This window comes from Globicephala melas, chromosome 3 (genome assembly GCF_963455315.2).
Source record: "Globicephala melas chromosome 3, mGloMel1.2, whole genome shotgun sequence".
NCBI classification, from domain to species: domain Eukaryota; kingdom Metazoa; phylum Chordata; class Mammalia; order Artiodactyla; family Delphinidae; genus Globicephala; species Globicephala melas.
In genome coordinates this window covers 109,732,228-109,751,537 of record NC_083316.1, presented here as the reverse complement: position 1 = coordinate 109,751,537, position 19,310 = coordinate 109,732,228, and the positions used below count along the sequence as shown (strand labels likewise).

General features: G+C 36.9%; 1 protein-coding gene and 1 pseudogene across 2 annotated transcripts in view; one reads left to right on the top strand and one right to left on the bottom strand.

Moving 5' to 3' along the window:
- The window catches only part of KIF3A (kinesin family member 3A), an 88,172-nt gene that overhangs the window by 25,150 nt on the left and 43,712 nt on the right, over positions 1-19,310 (top strand). For both annotated transcript variants that reach the window (XM_060296205.1, XM_030869667.2), the window contains exons 3-4: positions 10,692-10,836; positions 10,969-11,053. In XM_060296205.1, the coding sequence (XP_060152188.1) occupies positions 10,692-10,836; positions 10,969-11,053 (230 nt within the window). The remainder of the gene's footprint in view (positions 1-10,691; positions 10,837-10,968; positions 11,054-19,310) is intronic.
- Positions 6,492-7,279, bottom strand: LOC115860149 (14-3-3 protein beta/alpha-like; annotated as a pseudogene).

Genomic DNA, 19,310 nt, shown 5'->3' with positions numbered 1-19,310 from the left:
GCCCCACAGCATGAGGGATCTTAGTTCCCCAACCAGGGATCGAACCAGCATCCCCTGCATTGCAAGACTGATTCTGAACCACTGGACCACCAGGGAAGTCCCAGGAACATTCTTTTATAAGTCATTGTGCAGATACGTTTCAAAGTTTCTCTTCGATAGATACGTAGGAGTGAAATTGCTGGGTCTTATGGTTAATGTATGTTTATCTTTTGAAGAAACTGCAAAACCGTTTTCCACAGTGGAAATCTGTTTTCCACAGATTGTACTACTTTTTTCCCAGCAGTATGGTATGAGAGTTCCAGTTTCTTCACATCTTCACCAACATTTAGACTCTCGTTCTTTTTAATTATAGCTATTCTACAGGATCTGTAGTGGTATCTCATTGTTTTAACTTGTATTTCCCTAATGATTAACAACATTGAACATCTGTTTGTGTACTTATTGGACATTTGTATGTCTTCTTGGTAAAATATCTCTTAAAATATCTTACCCATTTTAAAAATTGGTTGCCTGTGTTCTTATTATTGAGTCATGCTCTTTATATATTCTGGATTCATATCTGTGATCAGAAAATATTTTTCCCAGTCTGTGGCTTGTCTTTTCATTTTCTTAGTGGTGTTTTTTTTGAAGGGAAAAGTTTTGTATTTTGATTAAGTTCAGCTATCAAGTTTTCTTTTATCACATGCTTTTGGTGACATAGCTCAGAAATTTTTTCCAAATCCAAGACCACAAAGATTTTCTCTTATGTTTTTATCTAGAAGTTGTAAACATTTTAGGTCTTACATTTAAGTCTCTGGTCCATTTTGAGTTAATTTTTATATATGGTGTGAGGTGAGGGTCTGAGTTTTTTTCTTTTTTTCTACCCTCTGCCCCCTTTTTTTCCCTCGTTGCCTATGGATATCCAGTTGTTCCAGCACCATTTGTTGAGAAGACTGTTCTTTCCCTATTGAATTAACTAGGTGCTTTTGTCAAAATTCAACTGACCACAAATGTGTGGGCTTATTTCTGGATTGTTTGTTCTATTCCATATTTGTTTGTTTGTTTATTTATTTATTTGGCTGTGCTGTGCTGCACATGGGATATTAGTTCCCTGACCAGGGATCAAACCCGTGCCCCCTGCATTGGGAGCATGGAATCTTAACCACTGGACCACCAGGGAAGTCCCATAGAATTCTGTAATATATAATGCAGTTTACTGTGCATTATTCAAATGTAGTTTAGCTGTAACTGTTTGGACTGTAAATTACAAGTACATAATCCTTCTACCATTTGAAAAAGTTTTATTTAATTAATAAACTATTTTTAGCGCAATTTTATGTTCACAGTAAAATTGAGCAAAGTACAGAGAGTTCCCATATATCCCTAGTCCCCAGAATGCACAACCTCCTCCACTGTCAACATCCTGCACCATAATGGTTACATTTGTTAAAATTGATGACCCTGTATTGACACATCATTATCATCCAGAGCCCATAGTTTACATTAGGGTTCACTCTAGGTTTTGTACATTCTGTGGGTTTGGACAAATATATAATGACATGTATCCACCATTGTAGTATCATACAAAATTGTTTCACTCTATATAGTACGTTGCCTTTTCAGATAGATAACTTTCACTTAGTAACATGCACTTAGGTTTCCTCCATGCCTTTTCGTGGTTTGTTAACTCATCTCTTTTTATCAGTGAATAATATTCCATTGTCCTTATGAACTGTTTATCTGTTAACCTGCCTACTGAAGGACATCTTGGTTGCTTCCAAGTTTTGGCACTTATGAATAAAGCTGCTATAAATATCCACATGTAGGTTTTTTGGTGGACCTTCTGCCATTTTAAATATATAATTTGGAAACGAGGAGACTGGGTAAAATTTCAGGTCATTTTTAGTTTTTAAAAACTAACATTTTAAAAGAAGTTCATATTGAACAAAATGATAGCATTAGATTTTGTTAAGTTTGGCATTTAAAAACTAGAAATTTGGACTCTTCATCTCTGAAAATAAGATGAGATTCTTTAATTTTAGGGGATTCCTGGTCCTCCTTTCTCAGCTCTAATATAGTAAATTAGTAACCTTTTCATTAAAAAAAAATTTAATTTTTATTTTATATTGGAGTATAGTTGATTTACAATGTTGTGTTAGTTTCAGGTGTACAGCAAAGTGATTCAGTTATACATATACATATATCCATTCTGTTTCAAATTCTTTTCCCATATAGATTATTACAGAATATTGCGTAGAGCTCCCTGTGCTATACAGTATGTCCTTGTTGATTATCTATTTTATATATATAGTATATGTATATGTTAATCCCAAACTCATAATTTATCCCTCCTCACCATGTTTCCCCTTTGGTAACCATAAGTTTGTTTCTGAAGTCTGTGAGTCTGTTCCTGTTTTGTAAATAAGTTCATTTGTATAATTTTTTTTTAGATTCCACATAGAAGTGATATCATATGATATTTGTCTTTCTCTGACTTCACTTAGTATGATAATCTCTAGGTCCATCTATGTTGCTGCAAATGGCATTGTTTCATTCTTTTTTATGGCTGAGTAATATTCCATTGTATATATGTACCCCATCTTTTTTATCCATTCCTCTGTTGATGGAGATTTAGATTGCTTCCATGTCTTGACTATTGTAAATGGTGCTGCAGTTAACATTGGGGTGCATATATCTTTTCGAATGATGGTTTTCTCTGGATATATGCCCAGGAATGGGATCACTGGATTGTATGGTAGTTCTATTTTTAGGTTTTTTTTTTTTTTTTTTTGATGTGGACCCTTTTTAACGTCTTTATTGAATTTGTTACAATATTGCTTCTGTTTTATGTTTTGGTTTTTTGGCCATGAGGCATGTGGGATCCCAGCTTCCTGACCAGGGATTGAACCTGCACCCCCTGCATTGGAAGGTGAAGTCCTAGCCACTGGACTGCCAGGGAAGTTCCTATGTTTAGTTTTTTAAGGAATCTCCATACTGTTTTCCATAGTGCCTGTACCAATTTACATTACCACCAACAGTGTAGGAGGGTTCTCTTTTCTGCACACCCTCTCCAGCATCTACTGTTTGTAGACTTTCTGATGATAGCCATTCTGACCGGTGTGGGGTGATACTTCATTGTAGTTTTGATATGCAGTTCTCTAAAAACTAGCAATATTGAGCACCTTTTCATGTGCTATTTGGCCATCTGTATGTCTTTGGAGAACTGTCTATTTAGGTCTTCTGCCCATTTTTTGGTTGGGTTGTTTATTTTTTTGACACAGAACTGCATGAGCTGTTTGTATATTTTGGAGAGTAATCCCTTGTTGGTCGCTTCATTTGCAAATATTTTCTCCCATTCTGTAAGTTGTCTTTTCATTTTGTTTATGGTTTCCTTTGCTGTGCAAAAGTTTTTAAGTTTCATTAGGTCCCATTTATTTATTTTTGTTTTTATTTTCATTGGGAGGTGGATCCAAAAAAATCTTGCTGCAATTTATTTCAGAGTGTTCTGCCTATGTTTTCCTCTAAGAGTTTTATAGTACTCAGCTTTACATTTAGGTCTTTAATCCATTTTGAGTTTATTTTTGTGTATGGTGTTGAAGAATGTTCTAATTTCATTCTTTTACATGTAGTTGTCCAGTTTTCCCAGCACCACTTTTTGAAGAGACTGTCTTTTCTCCATTGTATAGTCTTGCCTCCTTTGTCATAGATTAATTGATCATAGGTGCATGGGTTTATCTCTGGGCTTTCTATCCTGTTCCATTGATCTGTATTTCTGTTTCTGTGCCAGTACCATACTGTTTTGATGACTGTAGCTTTGTAGTATAGTCTGAAGTCAAGGAGCCCAATTCCTCCAGCTCATTTATTTTTCTCAGGATTGCTTTGTCTATTCGGGGTCTTTTGTGTTTCTATACAAATTAAAAAAATATTTTGTTCTAGTTCTGTGAAAAATGCCATTGGTAATTTGATAGGGATTGCAATGAATCTGTTGATTGCTTTGGGTAGTATAGTCATTTTGACAATATTGATTCTTCAAATTCAAGAACATGGTATATCTCTCCATCTGTTTGTGTCATCTTTGATTTCTTTCATCAATATCTATAGTTTTCTGAGTACAGGTCTGTTGGCTCCTTAGGTAGGTTTATTCCTAGGTATTTTATTCTTTTTGATGTGATGGTAAATGGGATTGTTTCCTTAATTTCTCTTTCTGATCTTTCATTGTTAGTGTGTAGAAATGCAAGATTTCCGCATATTAATTTTGTATCCTGCAACTTTACTGAATTCATTGATGAGCTCTAGTAGTTTTCTGGTAGCATCTTTAGGATTTTTTATGTATAGTATCATGTCATCTGCAAACAGTGACAGTTTTACTTCTTCTTTTCCAATTTGGATTCCTTTTATTTATTTTTCTTCTGTGATTGCCGTGGCTAAGACTTCCAAAACTGTGTTGAAAAAAGTGGTCAGAGTGGGCATCCTTGTCTTGTTCCTGATTTTAGAGGAAGTTCTTTTAGCTTTTCACTGTCGAGAATGATGTTAGCTGTGGGTTTGTTATACATGGCCTTTATTATGTTGAGGTAAGTTCTCTCTGTGCCGACTTCTGGAGAGTTTTTATCATAAATGGGTTTTGAATTTTGTCAAAAGCTTTCTCTGCATCTGTTGAGATGATCATATGTTTTTTTTTAACTGATAAAATTTTTTTTTTCACTTTTGAGTTTTTACAGTTTTCCTGTTTATTCGTGTAAGGTGGAAACTAGAACTGTTTAAAAGACATACACAGATCGAGTACATCAATAACCAGGGTTTTTTCTTTTTTGCTATACTATTTTCACACCTACAGGTGTGCTTGCTAGGCAATATAACCATCACAGAAGCAAACATGAGGCAGAATACTGGTGAGGAAAAAGCGAGAGAGAGCTACCAGATATACAGACAGGCTCGTTCTACATTCACTACTGTGTTTTCAAGTGCCAAGTATTAACTGCACATTTTTGTTCAGCTAGAAAGAAGAGGGATTTTTTCTTTTTTTCCCTTTTGGTTTGTTTGAAATCAGTGCATGAATGTTTCTCATTTCAGCAGATGGACAAACAGATGGACACTATGGCTATGGGAAATGTTCAGGGGAGGGAGGGGGATACTGTGAGACTGCTAGGCCTGGCTATTCCCAACTCTCCCCATCACAGTGTTCATGCAACTTCCCTGCATTATAGGGTCTTGTTGAAACGTGTCTCTGAGCTTGATGGGATGGATACACTTGGGAGAGCTGGTGACAGGTGCTAACAAGCATTATCAGGTCTGGCTGCAATATAAGGAGAAACCATGGATATTTAAAAATACGTTTTTGAGTCAGATCTTGGTGTGACTGAAGAGCAACCACCGTTCTGAGAACTGGAAGAAGACAGAGCTGAGATGCAGGAAGCTCTTTTCAACTCTCTGTAGCAAGGCTGGCTCACTGAAGTACTCACCAACATCCCTCACCCCCTCCAGGCCCCCTGTCCCGCTCATCTAGTACTAAACCGTGAACAAAAGGCAAAGAGAATGCACAAAGAAGAAAATGTAAGGAAGAAGAAGGACAAATTTAGAGAGAGAAGAGAAAACCAAAATCAATAGTCAAAAAGGACAGTGGGAAAGAATGTTTAGATTTCAAAATTTTAAAGCCCCGAGCTAGGAAGAACCCAAAGACTGAGTACTTACTCCTCAAGTGAAAGGCAGTCTCTGCAGAACATTATTCTTAGAGGTGTTACCCAGGAAACAGATAAGGCCAGTAGTAAGATACATGGCTTTTTTTTTCCTTCTTGAGCTCGTGGTTACAGGGAAAACAGATTCCACTACGGAAGCACAAGCTGCCAGTCAGTAACATGCTGCTGTAGGAAAGGGGTTGGAGTCGCGTGTGTTCTATGAGCACTGGACCTTTGCATGGTGTCATAACCCAGTTATCTGCCACCAAGAATGTTAATTTCTGGCTTCAGCTTTCCTCAGAGGAAGACACTGTGGCCATCCGCAGTCGTGAACTTTTGAGTGGCAGCAGCCCCAATGGGTCAAGTGTCTACAAGCCCTGAACAGAACAGGCAGAATCACTGTGAATTACCATGAAACTCGAATGCCAAACTAGAGGTTTCTCACTCCAAGTCCCAGTGTCACAATATAATCTCTATAACTTTCTGTACAACTTTACAATGGAACTGTATTTCAGTGACTGTTTTGAATTGAATTAAACTTTCCAAAAAGTTACACATAATTCATGTCTATTTTGTTTTCTACCAGTAAGAGTGCTGCTAAATTACAAAACCCCATAATCACAGTATTGTTTTTTTAAAAAATTAAACACACAGTATTCCTGTCAATGTTAATCCAAATCAAAACTTCAGAATGCCGTGGCATTTATGTGACCAATCTGAGTTTTAGATACAAATACCAGCTGCTTATCCCATGGACCATTTTTGCTAGACTGAGGCTGTGAAAAACTGAAAGTTGACGTATGATTCTTTTTGTTTTTTAATTGCACAAAAGGATATACGTGGAGGGTACAGAGTGACACTGAAGAGATCACAGGGCATGACAGACATTAGTTCTCTCCCTCCCCAGCATCTCCTTCGTCTCCCTGGTTTTCCGACGTCCACAGAGTGAGATTGTCCCTAAGCAACTGCATGATCAGGATGCTGTCTTTGTAAGACTCTTCATTCAGTGTGTCCAATTCAGCAATCGCTTAATCAAATGCTGTTTTTGCCAGGCTGCAAGCCTTTTCAAGAGAGTGTAGAATCTCGTAGTAAAAGATGGAGAACTTAAGTGCCAGGCTCAGTTGAATTGGGTGTGTAGGCTGCATTTCTTTCTTACTAATTTCAAATGCTTCCTGGTAAGCCTGCTGGGAGTTTGACACAGTGGTTTGTTTATTGTCTCTAGATGCCACCTCAGAAAGATATCTAAAATAATCGCCTTTCCTTTTCAAGTAGAACACCTTACTTTCTGGTTGTGTAGCATTGGGAATAAGGTACTTGTCCAACAGCTCCAGAACATTGTTGCAGATGTCCTGCAGCTCTGCCTTGATCTTCTCATGGTATTCTTTGCACATCTGCTGCTTCTTCTCGTTCCTCTCTGTTTTCTGTTTGATGCTGGAGATGACACGCCAGGAAGAACGGTGGGCACCGACCATGTTCTTGTAAACAACAGACAGCAGTTTCCTCTCCTCATTTGAGAGCTCGTGCCCCTGCTCCATGACTGCCTTCACGGCCGCAGCCATGTCATCGTAGCGCTCTGCCTGCTCGGCGAGTTTGCCTTTCTGTACCAGCTCACTTTTATCCATGGTCATTCCTGTGGGAGGACTGCAGGGGACAAAGACACTAGCGGAGCTCCGGGCGTGGTGACCGCTTCCTTCCCAAGCCCATTACTCCAGCGGTGGCTGCAGTGGTGGCGGCGGCGGCGGCAGAATCGGTGGCTGCAGTGGCGACCTCGGCTCTGGAATCGGCGGCTGATCATATGGTTTTTATTCTTCAGTTTATTAATGTGTGTATCACACTGATTGATTTGTGGATGTTGAAGAATCCTTGCATCCCGGGGATAAATCCCACTTGATCGTGGCTTATGATCCTTTTAATGTATCGTTGGATTCAGTTTACTAGTATTTTGTCGAGGATTTTTGCATCTATGTTCATCAGTGATATTGGCCTATTTCTTTTTTTTGTGGTATCTTTGTTTGGTTTTGGTGTCAGGGTGATGGTGGCCTCATAGAATGAGTTTGGGAGTGTTCCTTCCTCTGCGATTTTTGGGAAGAGTTTCAGAAGGATAGGTGTTAACTTTTCTCTAAATGTATGGTAGAATTCACCTGTGAAGCCATCAGGTCCTGGACTTTTGTTTGTTGGCAGTTTTAAAATCAGTGTTGATTTCAGTACTTGTGATTGGTCTGTTCATATTTTCTGTTTCTTCCTGGTTCAGTCTTGGAAGGTTATATGTTTATCCATTTCTTCTAGATTGACCATTTATTGACATATAGTTGCTTATAGAAGTCTCTTATAATCCTTTGTATTTCTGTGGTGTCCATTGTAACTTCTCTTTTTTCATTTCTAATTTTATTGATTTGAGCCCTCTCCCTTTTTTTCTTGTTGAGTCTGGCTACAGGTTTATCAATTTTGTTTATCTTTTCAGAGGAACCAGCTTTTAGTTTGATTGATCTTTTCTATTTTGTTTCTCTCTGTTTCATTTATTTCTGCTTTGATCTTTATGATTTTTTCCTTCTACTAACTTTGGGTTTTGTTTGTTCTTCTTTCTCTAGTTACTTAATATCCTTTTTAAATTAGTAATATTCATATATTTAATGCATTCATAGAAATTGCATTAGGTATTAATTTTGAGCTCAAATTTCTTTTTGGTCATTACATACTGGTAAAAAACATGGGCTATGGAGCCAACTGGAGTGTGTTCAGATCTTGCTTCTACCACTTATTATGTCATTGAGCAAGTAACTCAACCTTTGTTTCCTCAACTAAACTGGGGGAATATAAACATTGCCTAGCTCTTAGGATTGGGGTGAAAATTAAATAGGAATGCATGTAAAGTACATGACATAGCACCTAGCAAATGATCAGTAAGTGGTAGCTGTGGTGTCTTTTCTAAAATGCAGTATATGAGTTCATGATATTTTCAGCTCCTTGGAATGCGGTAAGTTGTATTCTTAACGCAAGAGTTTGAAATATTTAGTGAGTTAGAAAAAAATTAAGACTTTTTAATTATTCCCATGTATAAAAATGGTTTCTGTTGTGATTAATTTATTTTCATAGAAAGTCCAAAAATGACGATAAGTTGTTGTTAACTGAATAGAGTGGTAGTAGTTGAGAAACGTTTTTCATTTATGCTGTCACTTTCTAGGCTATCTTCTCATACTATACTGTCTCCTGAGGAAATCTCATCCACCTCCATGGCTTCAGTGGCAAATGAATCTCATCCATCCTCCTGCTTGCTTGACACATCCATTTGGGTGTATTGTAGACTTAAAGCTCAGTACCCCCAAACTAAATTCACGATCTTCCCTTTCAAACTGTTATTTCTTCTAGTGTTGTTCACCATCTCAGTACATGGCGTAGCCATACATCCCTTTGGTCAAGCCAGAAATTGAAAGTCACCCTCAATTCTTCCTTTTCCCTGGTCCCCTTACGACTATTTTCCAGGTCCTCTTGATTCTGTTAAATCTCTCTGACATCCTACTGTTAAATATCTCTGAAATCCTTCTACCTTTCTCATCCCCTTCTATTTATTGTCAGCACCATCTCTCATCTGGCTAACTACTTCAGCCCTCTAACTTATTTCTTCACGTCTCCTCTTGCTTTCTTCCAATTCTTCGTATACAGTATAGCCAAAGTGACTATGATGTCACTCCTCTGAAAAATCATTCTATGGCTTCACTTTGTTTTTAGCATAAGCTCTAAAAGCCTTAAGATGTTCTTCATCGTCCTGCGTGATTAGGCCCCTGTTAATTTCTTTAGCTGTATCTGCATCCACTGTCCTTTTCCATCTCTGTTTCTTCCATTCTGGTCTCATTACATTTCTTCAAAATCTCCATTCTCTTTTTTGCCTCTGGCTGTCCACTCTGTTCCTATCTAACTCTTGCTTATATATCAGATCGTATCTTAAACCTTACCTCTTCTGGAAAGCCTTCCCTGACCTCTTCCCCTTTCCTCCTTCATCAGTTCTCCTGCCCAGATTATGTCCCTTACTCTCATCTAGAACTCCGTGTTTCTCATTTCCCAACACTCATCCTGCTTATAATTATTTGGCTAGTATGTCCTCCCCAAGATGACATAGTATAAGATTAAAGATTGTGTTTGTCTTGTTTGTCATTGTGTCCCCGGTGCCTAGCACAATGCCAGACACAGGTGTGTAGTATTTGTTGAGTGAATGAATTTGGCTATTTAGAAAATTTTAAGTTGTATCTGTAATCACTTATAATAATTGTATTGTCACCTTTTTTTGTTAATTCCCCCTATTCCTTACAACTGTTACTTAAAACATTTTATTTCGAAATAATGTACTTATTTTAGGAATAAGAAGAAAAAAACTACCATTTGCCAGGCGTCATGTTGGTCACTTGAAGTAAATTGTTTCATTTGGTTCTTACTATCAATGTAGAGTATTCATTCTTTTTTTTTTTAAAACATCTTTATTGGGGTATAATTGCTTTACAATGGTGTGTTAGTTTCTGCTTTATAACAAAATGAATCAGTTATACATATACGTATGTTCCCGTATCTCTTCCCTCTTGCGTCTCCCTCCCTCCCTAGAGTATTCATTCTTATCCCCATTTTGCCATTGAGGAGATAATCTCTGGGTATATACTTTCTAAGGTCAAGTCTCTGAAAAATGGCAGATGTGTGGATTCACGTTGAGGTCTTTCTATTCTAGAACCTGTGTTCTCTTGCTGTAATTATACTACCTTCTCCAATTTAACGTCCACATTAAGTAATTAATATACACATTTTAAGAAATTTCTTATGATTAGCTAAAGTATCAGATTTTGTATTTATTTCATTGACTCTAGTTCTTTAACAGTGCTATGCTCATGTGGCATACAGTACATCTTGTAATTGCTGATAATAAAGGTGAAATTTGTACAAGAATAAACTTTAAATCCAGGCTAGAAATTGCATCACGGTGTCAAAGGAATTAATTTTAAGAGCTATTGGTCTGTAGCATGACTCTGTGAAGTGATTGATTCTCTTCGTCATTTTCAGGGACTATTTTTGCATATGGACAAACTGGAACAGGTAAAACTTTTACCATGGAAGGTGTTCGAGCTGTTCCTGAACTTAGAGGAATCATTCCAAATTCATTTGCTCACATATTTGGTCATATTGCAAAAGCAGAGGGTGATACAAGGTAAAAGAGAATTCTTAATATTTTCTAATATTGAGAAGTACAAGCATAAGAAAGACGTATAAATTTTATAAACACATTTAAAAAACTGTTCTAATATTTCACTGTTTTTTTTTTAATGATGTTTTATTACAGATTTTTGGTTCGAGTGTCTTATTTGGAAATATATAATGAAGAAGTTCGTGACCTTTTGGGCAAGGATCAGACACAGAGGTTAGAGGTATGGATAATTGAAATTGGAGCATTTTCCAAAGCATTAGAATGTGTAGTAAATTAAGCTCTTTTTTGAACAAAGTTACTTTAAATATTTTACTTATTTTTTGACCGTGTAATATAACATAGTACAAAAATAAAAGTATTTTAAACATTTATGCATTGGAAAGTCTTGTTCCTACCTCATTTCTCCCCACCCTAAGATAACCACTTTCAGTATCCTTTTAGTGTTCTTTATGTAAATACAAACAAATACAATTTTATTTTTACTCCAAAAGTAGGACACTGTATACATTGATATGCACCATTTTTTTTTTTTTTTTTGGTACGCAGGCCTCTCCCGTTGCGGAGCACAGGCTCCGGACGCACAGGCTCAGCGGCCATGGTTCATGGGCCCAGCTGCTCCGCAGCATGTGGGATCTTCCCGGACCGGGGCACAAACCCACGTCCCCTGCATCGGCAGGCGGACTCTCAACCACTGCGCCACCAGGGAAGCCCCGCATCATTTTTTTAATTAAATTTTTTATTGAGATAAGTGTAAATTCATATGCAGTTGTAAGAAATAATACAGAGAGATTACCCTTCACACAGTTTTCCCCAGTGGTAACATTTTACAAAGCTATAATGCAATATCACAACCATGATATTGACCTTGATGCAATCCACAGATCTCATTCAAATGCCCCCAGTTTTTCTTGTAGTCATTTGTGTTGTATACTGTTTTATCATGTGGAGATTGGTATATCCACTACCACAGCAAGGTACTAAACATCTCAGATATGCCTTATGTTGCCCTTTTATAACCACATCCACCTCTCCTGTGACCACTCCCCTCTGTCCCCATCCCTAACCCCTGACAACCCCTGATCTACTTTCCATTTCTACAGTTTTGTCATTTCAAAATGTTATGTAAATATAAACATACAATATGTAACCTTTTGGAATTGTCTTTTTTCACTTGGCATAACTCCCTAGAGATTCATCCAAGTTGTTGCATGTATCGATTGTTCATTCATTTTTATTACTGAGTAATATTGCATGGCGTATTTAACCATTCACCTGTTGAAGGACATCTGGGCTGTATACAGTTTTGGGCTATTATGAGTAAGGCCACTATGAATATTAACACAGATTTTTTTGCAAATGTAAATTTTCATTCTCTGGTATGAATGCCCGAGAGTACTCCAGAATTTATTTTAAGTCAGAAGTTTTTAAAGTGTCAAAAATATAGGTATTAAGACTAATCATGAATGTAGTCATGAATACTTGTGTTTTCAGTCTTTCTTTTACCTGAAGGAAAAACCACACTTTCTGATTGAGAAACTCTAGTTTGTATACTTCTGGGTAATAGATTAGCACTAAAGACTACTTTCATCCAGCATCTTAGAAAAGGGAACTGTGAGATGATATGCATAAATGTCAGATAATCACAGAATTTGTGAATTGGTACATTATGGTTTTAACTGACAAGTATAGCTGATTCACATTCATTATTTTTTAATTGAGATATAATTTACATAGCATAATATTCATCCTTTTAAAGTGTACAATTTAGTGATTCTTAGTATATTCAGAAAGTTATGCAACCATCACCACTATCTAATTCTAGAACATTTTCATTACTCCAGAAAGAAACTCCATGGCCATTAGGAGCCACTCACCATTCCCCCTCTCCCTCCTGGTAACCCATAATTTACTTTTTGTCTCTATGGACTTGCCTATTCTGGCCATTTCATTTAAATGGAATCATACAATTGTGGTCTTTTATGTCTGGCTTCTTTCACTTAGTATAATGTTTTCAAGATTCACCCATGTTGTAGCATGAATCAGTATTTCGTGTTTTTGTTTTGTTTTAACAGCTGTACATGTTTTTATATGAATACACGCATACCTCGTTTTATGGTGCTTCACTTTATTATGCTTTGCAGATACTGTGTTTTTTACAAAATGAAGGTTTGTGGCAACCTGCATCAAACAGATCTGTTCAGCTTCATTTTTCCAGCAGCATTTACTTACTTCATGTCTCTGTGCCACATTTTGGTAATTCTTGCAATATTTTAAACTCTCCACCAGCAAAAAAATTATGACTCACTGAAGACTCAGGTGATGTTAGCATTTTTTAGCAATGAAGTATTTTGAAATTAAGGTACATACATTTTTTTAAACATAATGCTGTTGCACACTTAATAGACTACAATATAGTGTAAACGTAACTTTTATATGCAATGAGTAACCAAAAAATTCATGGTACTAAGTTTATTATGGTGGTCTGGAACTGAACCTGCAATATCTTTGAACTGTATATTTTTTCATTTCTCTTGGTTATATATCAGTGAATGGAATTGTTAGATAATGTGGTAACTGTATTTTTAGGAACTGCCAGACTGTTTCCCACAGTGGCTGTACCATTTTACATTCCTATCAGCAATGTAAGAGGAGTCCAGTTTCTCTACATCCTCATCAACACTTATTATTATCTGTCTTTTTTATAGCCATTTTAGAGGGTATAAAGTGGTATTTCATTTGTGGGCTTGATTTTCATTTCCCTGATGGCTAATGATGATGAATATCTTTTCACGCCATTTGTGTATCTTCTTTGGATAAATTTCAGTTTGGATCCATTGCTCATTTTTAATTGGGTCTTTGTCTTTTTGTTATTGAGTTGTAATAATTCTTTATATATTCTAGATACAAGTTTGTTAACAGATATATGGATTTACAAAAATATTCTCCCATCTGTGGGATTGTCTTTTCACTATCTTGATGGTGTCCTTTGGACATAAAAATTTAAAATTTTCATCATGTCTGGTTTATCTATATTAAGTTTTGTTGCTTGTGCTTTTTGGTGTAGTATCTAGGAAATCATTGCTTCATCCAAGGTCATGAAGATGTATGCCTGTGTTTTCTTCTAAGAGTTTTATAGTTTTAGCTCTTATATTTATGTCTTTGATTCATTTTGAGTTAATTTTTTATGTACCATGTGAGGTAGAGGACCAACTTCACTTTTGCCTATGGAATATCCAGTTATCTCAGCACCATTTATTGAAAAGACTATTTTCCCCTCATTGCACTTTGCTTTTTTCATTGAACAATGGATTGTGGCAGTTTTTCCACATCAGTACAGAGAAAGCTTCCTCATTCCTTTTTTTTTTTAAAGGTTCATAATATCCTTTGTATGCACATAATTTTAATTTATTTAGCCAGCCCTCTGTTGATGAACACTTGGGTTGTTTAAGATCTTTTGCTGTTACACACAATTCTGTGCTAAATAGCCTTGTACATACAGCATTTCATACATGTGCAAGTATATCTGAGGATAAATTCCTGAAGCAGGGTTGCTGAGTCATGTGGTAAATGATTAGTAACTATTGCCAAATATATTAATATAGTGTATGAGACACTAGGTTTAGTGTATGAGACAAATGGTTAGCCTTTAAAATATTAACATTGGAATTTTGATAGAAATTGCATTGTCAGTAAAATAATTAGAGAATAATGGTAAGAGTAGTCACCATTGTAGAATGGTGTAGAATACACTTAGAACAACAGCAACTACTATTACTAAGCTTTTATAATGTGGCAGTAGGCATTCAGTACAGTAAATTGTGGCAGTAGCACATACTTTATTTCATTTAATCTTTTAGCAGTTCAGTTTTGTTATTGTAAAAAAATGAAACCTAGAGGGGTTTCCTGACTTGCTCATGTCGCAGGTAGGTGGATTAAGGATTAAAGGGTGATTTCTGAGGTTTTACCATCTTAGCTTGAATTCTGGCTCTGAGTTCTTAAGCAAGTTACTTACCCTCTATGAGCCTTAGCTTTGCCACATGAAAATGGAAATCATAAAAGTATCTACTTTATAGGATTATTGCCAACATTAACAAATTAATACAAAGTTTTAAAATCATTGATTGACATGTAATAAAGTATTCAATACATTTTAGCTTTTTTTCTTTTTAAGTTTACTATATAAGCTGAGCTTTTGGAGCAGTATATTACAGGCTTAGGTATTATTTGTGTTTGTTGGACCTTAATGAAGACTTAATCTATAATGATAATGTGTAGACAGCAAATATAGAGATAAGTTTCATTTTTGCTAGTTGTCATCTTTGGTTTTGATGGATACTTTAATTCTGTGCTTTTTACCTTTTAAAAGTTTATTATTTTATTGCATAGATTATTAGAATAAAAATCATTTGGACAGATTTTCCATTTTTGTAACAGTAATTATAGATCAGATTTATTCTCAGGAACAGTCTTGTCAATGGTTCTCAACCACATTAGACCCAATGCCCCTTTTTTATAACATATATCTTGTAATGCCCCTTTGACTATCTGAAATAAATTTCATAGATGATGAAATCTATCTACACACATAATTTAAAAATTATCAATATACTGCCCTATTATAATATAAAAGAATAAAATTAATTAAAAAATAAAGTACTTGTATTTCAATATATAAATGCTTAGATGTGATCATACTCAATGACATAATGAAGTAGTCAGAAGCATATATAATCGTTATGATTGTAGCAGCTACAAATGCAGACTATTATAAGTATGTTGTATTGGTGATCTAAACATCTTGATTGGTGTTACTGTCAATGACATGGTCTTTTAAAATAGTAACTAGCTCTTGGTAGAGTTCTGAGGAAAATAAAGTAGTTCTTTCCTCAGTTTTCCTGCATTCCTATATTATTATTATTACCATGGGAAAGCACTTAGTCTTCATATGTACAATAGAGTTAGGGTTTAGATTCAGGTAATTATAAATTATTTTTTCACCCATGTTAATATCTGGTAGGACTTTCAGAGTTGCATGGGACAGTTCATTGACTGTGACCCATTTCATTTCAAGGTGTTTAGTATCCCAGGCCCCTGCCTATGAATACTAATAGCGTCCTCAAGTGAACCAGAAATGTCCCCCACAAACTTCTAAAACATTCTGGGCAGGGGAGTAACTGCTGCCATTGAGATTCATTGTTTTGGCGTTATAAACTGTTTGTTATACAAATTAAATTTCTGTGTTTTTGATAAAAATTCTTTGCTAGCATTACCATCCAATTTTTTTTAACTTTCATAAACAAATAACAATAATAGACAGTAATACATACCACTCACTCACATTCATGTGCCTCATTTCTAGGTGAACTTGCTGGCGCTGACCCAGACTCATGACTGAATTTAAGCTATTAGTTTTTAGGACTGTCTAGACCACATTTAAGTTACCAGGACTCTCTAACAAAGGTAAAGACCAAGGCCCTCTAATGAGAGTCAATATCAGGGGTATCTCTGAGAACGGTTAATCCTTTAATTTCCTTTTTTTCCTCCTGGTGGGATCTCCTCCCAAACCAGGGCCAGGATCCCCTAATGAGGGTCAAAACCAGAGAGAAAACAGGATTCAAACTCGTGTACTAAGACACCCGAGATAAAAGTCAAACTAATTCCAGAAGGCTCACTTTGATACAATATCATAAAAGCCTATGCATAAGGAATTTTATCCCATTTTCTTTCCCTTTTAAAAAACAGTTCTAAAAAAAAAAAAAACAACAACAACAACAACAAAAAAACAGTTCTAGTTGAATGTAGGTATTATAGTCTAAAGACCACTGAGGGGCCATTGTTCATCAGAGCCTAAGGAATATTGGGGCCATGTGGTGTTACAGTAAAATATCATTCTCTTTCTTTTCATGGGAGCATAGCTGCAGTTCTTCCAGTTTTGCAAAATCCACCCTAGGGGACTACAAGATAGAACAGAGCTCTCATTACCCATTATTCTTTCACACGGCTGCTATTACCAGAAACAGATAGACTGGCAGATCAGTATCCAGAGTCTTCTCAGGGTCACAGTTTCCTAGAATGAGAATGGAAAGTTTCCTACCTACCATTCCAGACAGGGGTGCAGATGAGCCTTGGTCTAACAGGGAGTTTCTCAATTACTGCTCAGGCGGTGCTGGATGGCCAAGGGACTCCTTGATCCAGAAGGGAAAGTCCAATTAAAGTGGTACTCTGCTCAAAACAAGATGACCATGTCATACACCTTCCCCCACAAAAAAGTAAAATTCCAATCAAGGCAACCCAGTAGGGAAGAATGCCCTGGTGTTGTCACACACGAGGTTACACCACTTACCAGAGACGTCTTACACAAGGACCAGAGCCTTGTTTCCTTTACCAGTGAATCGAAAACACCATGGGCCAGTGCTGCCTAGTTAGTGGCAAGCACTTGGGGCTGTCCCTGAGACAAAAGTACTCAGGCACCTGCTGGACAAAATCTGAGTGCCAGTGTCAGCCCAGGGCTGATGTACCATGAGTGAGATGCCACTCAGGATGACTGTCCCTTCATGGTCACCAAAATTGTTACTGAACCAAACTTGGGTCTGCTTGCGTGCCACACAGCAAGGCAAATTTACTGACACTGGGTTGTGTTGAAGGAAAGTACACTGTTTTATTGCAGGGCACCAAGCAAGCTCATGTTCAGAAGGCTCAAACTCCCTAATGGCTTTTTTTCAGGGATGGGTTTTTAAAGGCAACGTTTGCGGTGAGTGTTGCAGGGTGCATGACTTCTGATTGGTTGGTGGTGAGGTAACGGTGATATTTTGGGAATCTTAATCATCAACCTCCTGGTTTAGTCCAGTCTGAGGTCTAGTGCTTGTGGTCTGCCTGTAGTCATCATCCTCAACCTGGATGGGGGTCTTGGTTTCTACAGAACAACTCCAAGATACACATGAGATTGTTTTATATATTCCTTGAGGAGGAACTAGGACTCTGTTTTATACCTGAACTATTGTTTCAGCTATAAAAAGCAGTTTTTTGACTGGTTTTCTTTTGTTTCTGCATTCCTTCACTTCCTTTGTAACTGCTTGACTCTGCTCTTTGGAATTCAGGAAAAGCCTGGGAGACTAAATCCTTTTTCTACAAACAAGAAATGGGGGATGTGGAGGGGCTTTTTTTTACTTGGGAGGGTCCCGCAAGGTCCTGCCTTTTTTTATTTTATTTTTATTGGAGTATAGTCGATTTACAATGTTGTGTTAGTTTCAGGTGTACAGCAAAGTGATTAAATTATACATATGCATATAATTCTAATCTTTTTCAAATCCTTTTCCCATTTAGCTTATTACAGAGTATTGAGTAGAGTTCCCTGTGCTATACAGTAGGTCCTGGTTGGTTATCTATTTTAAATATATTAGTGTATATATGTCAATCCCAAACTCCCAATTTATTCTTCCCCCCAACCTTTACCCTTTGGTAGCCATAAATTTGATTTCTAAGTCTGTGAGACTGTTTCTATTTTGTAAATAAGTTCATTTGTATCATATTTTACAGATTCTGCCTAGAAGTGATATATGATATTTGTCTTTCTCTGACTGACTTCACTTAGTATGATAATCTCTAGGTTCATCCGTGTTGCTGCTAATGGCATTATTTCATTCTTTTTAATGGCTGAATAATATTCCATTGTATAAATGTACCACCTCTTTTTTTTATTAATTTATTTATTTTTGGCTGTGTTGGGTCTTCGTTTCTGTGCGAGGGCTTTCTCTAGTTGCGGCAAGCGGGGGCCACTCTTCATCGCGGTGCGCGGGCCTCTCACTATCATGGCCTCTCTTGTTGCGGAGCACAGGCTCCAGATACACAGGCTCAGTAGTTGTGGCTCACGGGCCTAGTTGCTCTGCGGCATGTGGGATCTTCCCAGACCAGGGCTCAAACCCGTGTCCCCTGCATTGGCAGGCAGATTCTCAACCACTGCGCCACCAGGGAAGCCCCAACCACATCTTCTTTATCCATTCTTCTGTCGATGGACATTTAGGTTGCTTCCACGTCCTGGCTATTGTAAATAGTGCTCCAATGAACATTGGGGTGCGTATATCTTTTCAAATTATGGTTTTCTCTGGATATATACCCAGGAGTGGGATTGGTGGATCATATGGTAGTTATGTTTTAGTTTTTTAAGGAAGCTTCATACTGTTCTCCATAGTGGCTGTACCAATTTACATTCCCACCAACAGTGTAGGAGAGTTCCCTTTTCTCCACACCCTCTCCAGCATTAATTGGTTGTAGAATTTTTGATGATGGCTATTCTGACTGGTGTGAGGTGATACTGTGTAGTTTTGATTTGCATTTCTCTAATAATTAGTGTTTTGTTTATCTAATACTTGGTGCTTTTTAGCCATCCTGTATGTCTTCTTTGGAGAAATGTCTATTTAGATCTTCTACCCATTTTTTGATTGGGTTGTTTGTTTTTTGATATAGACCTGCATGAGCTG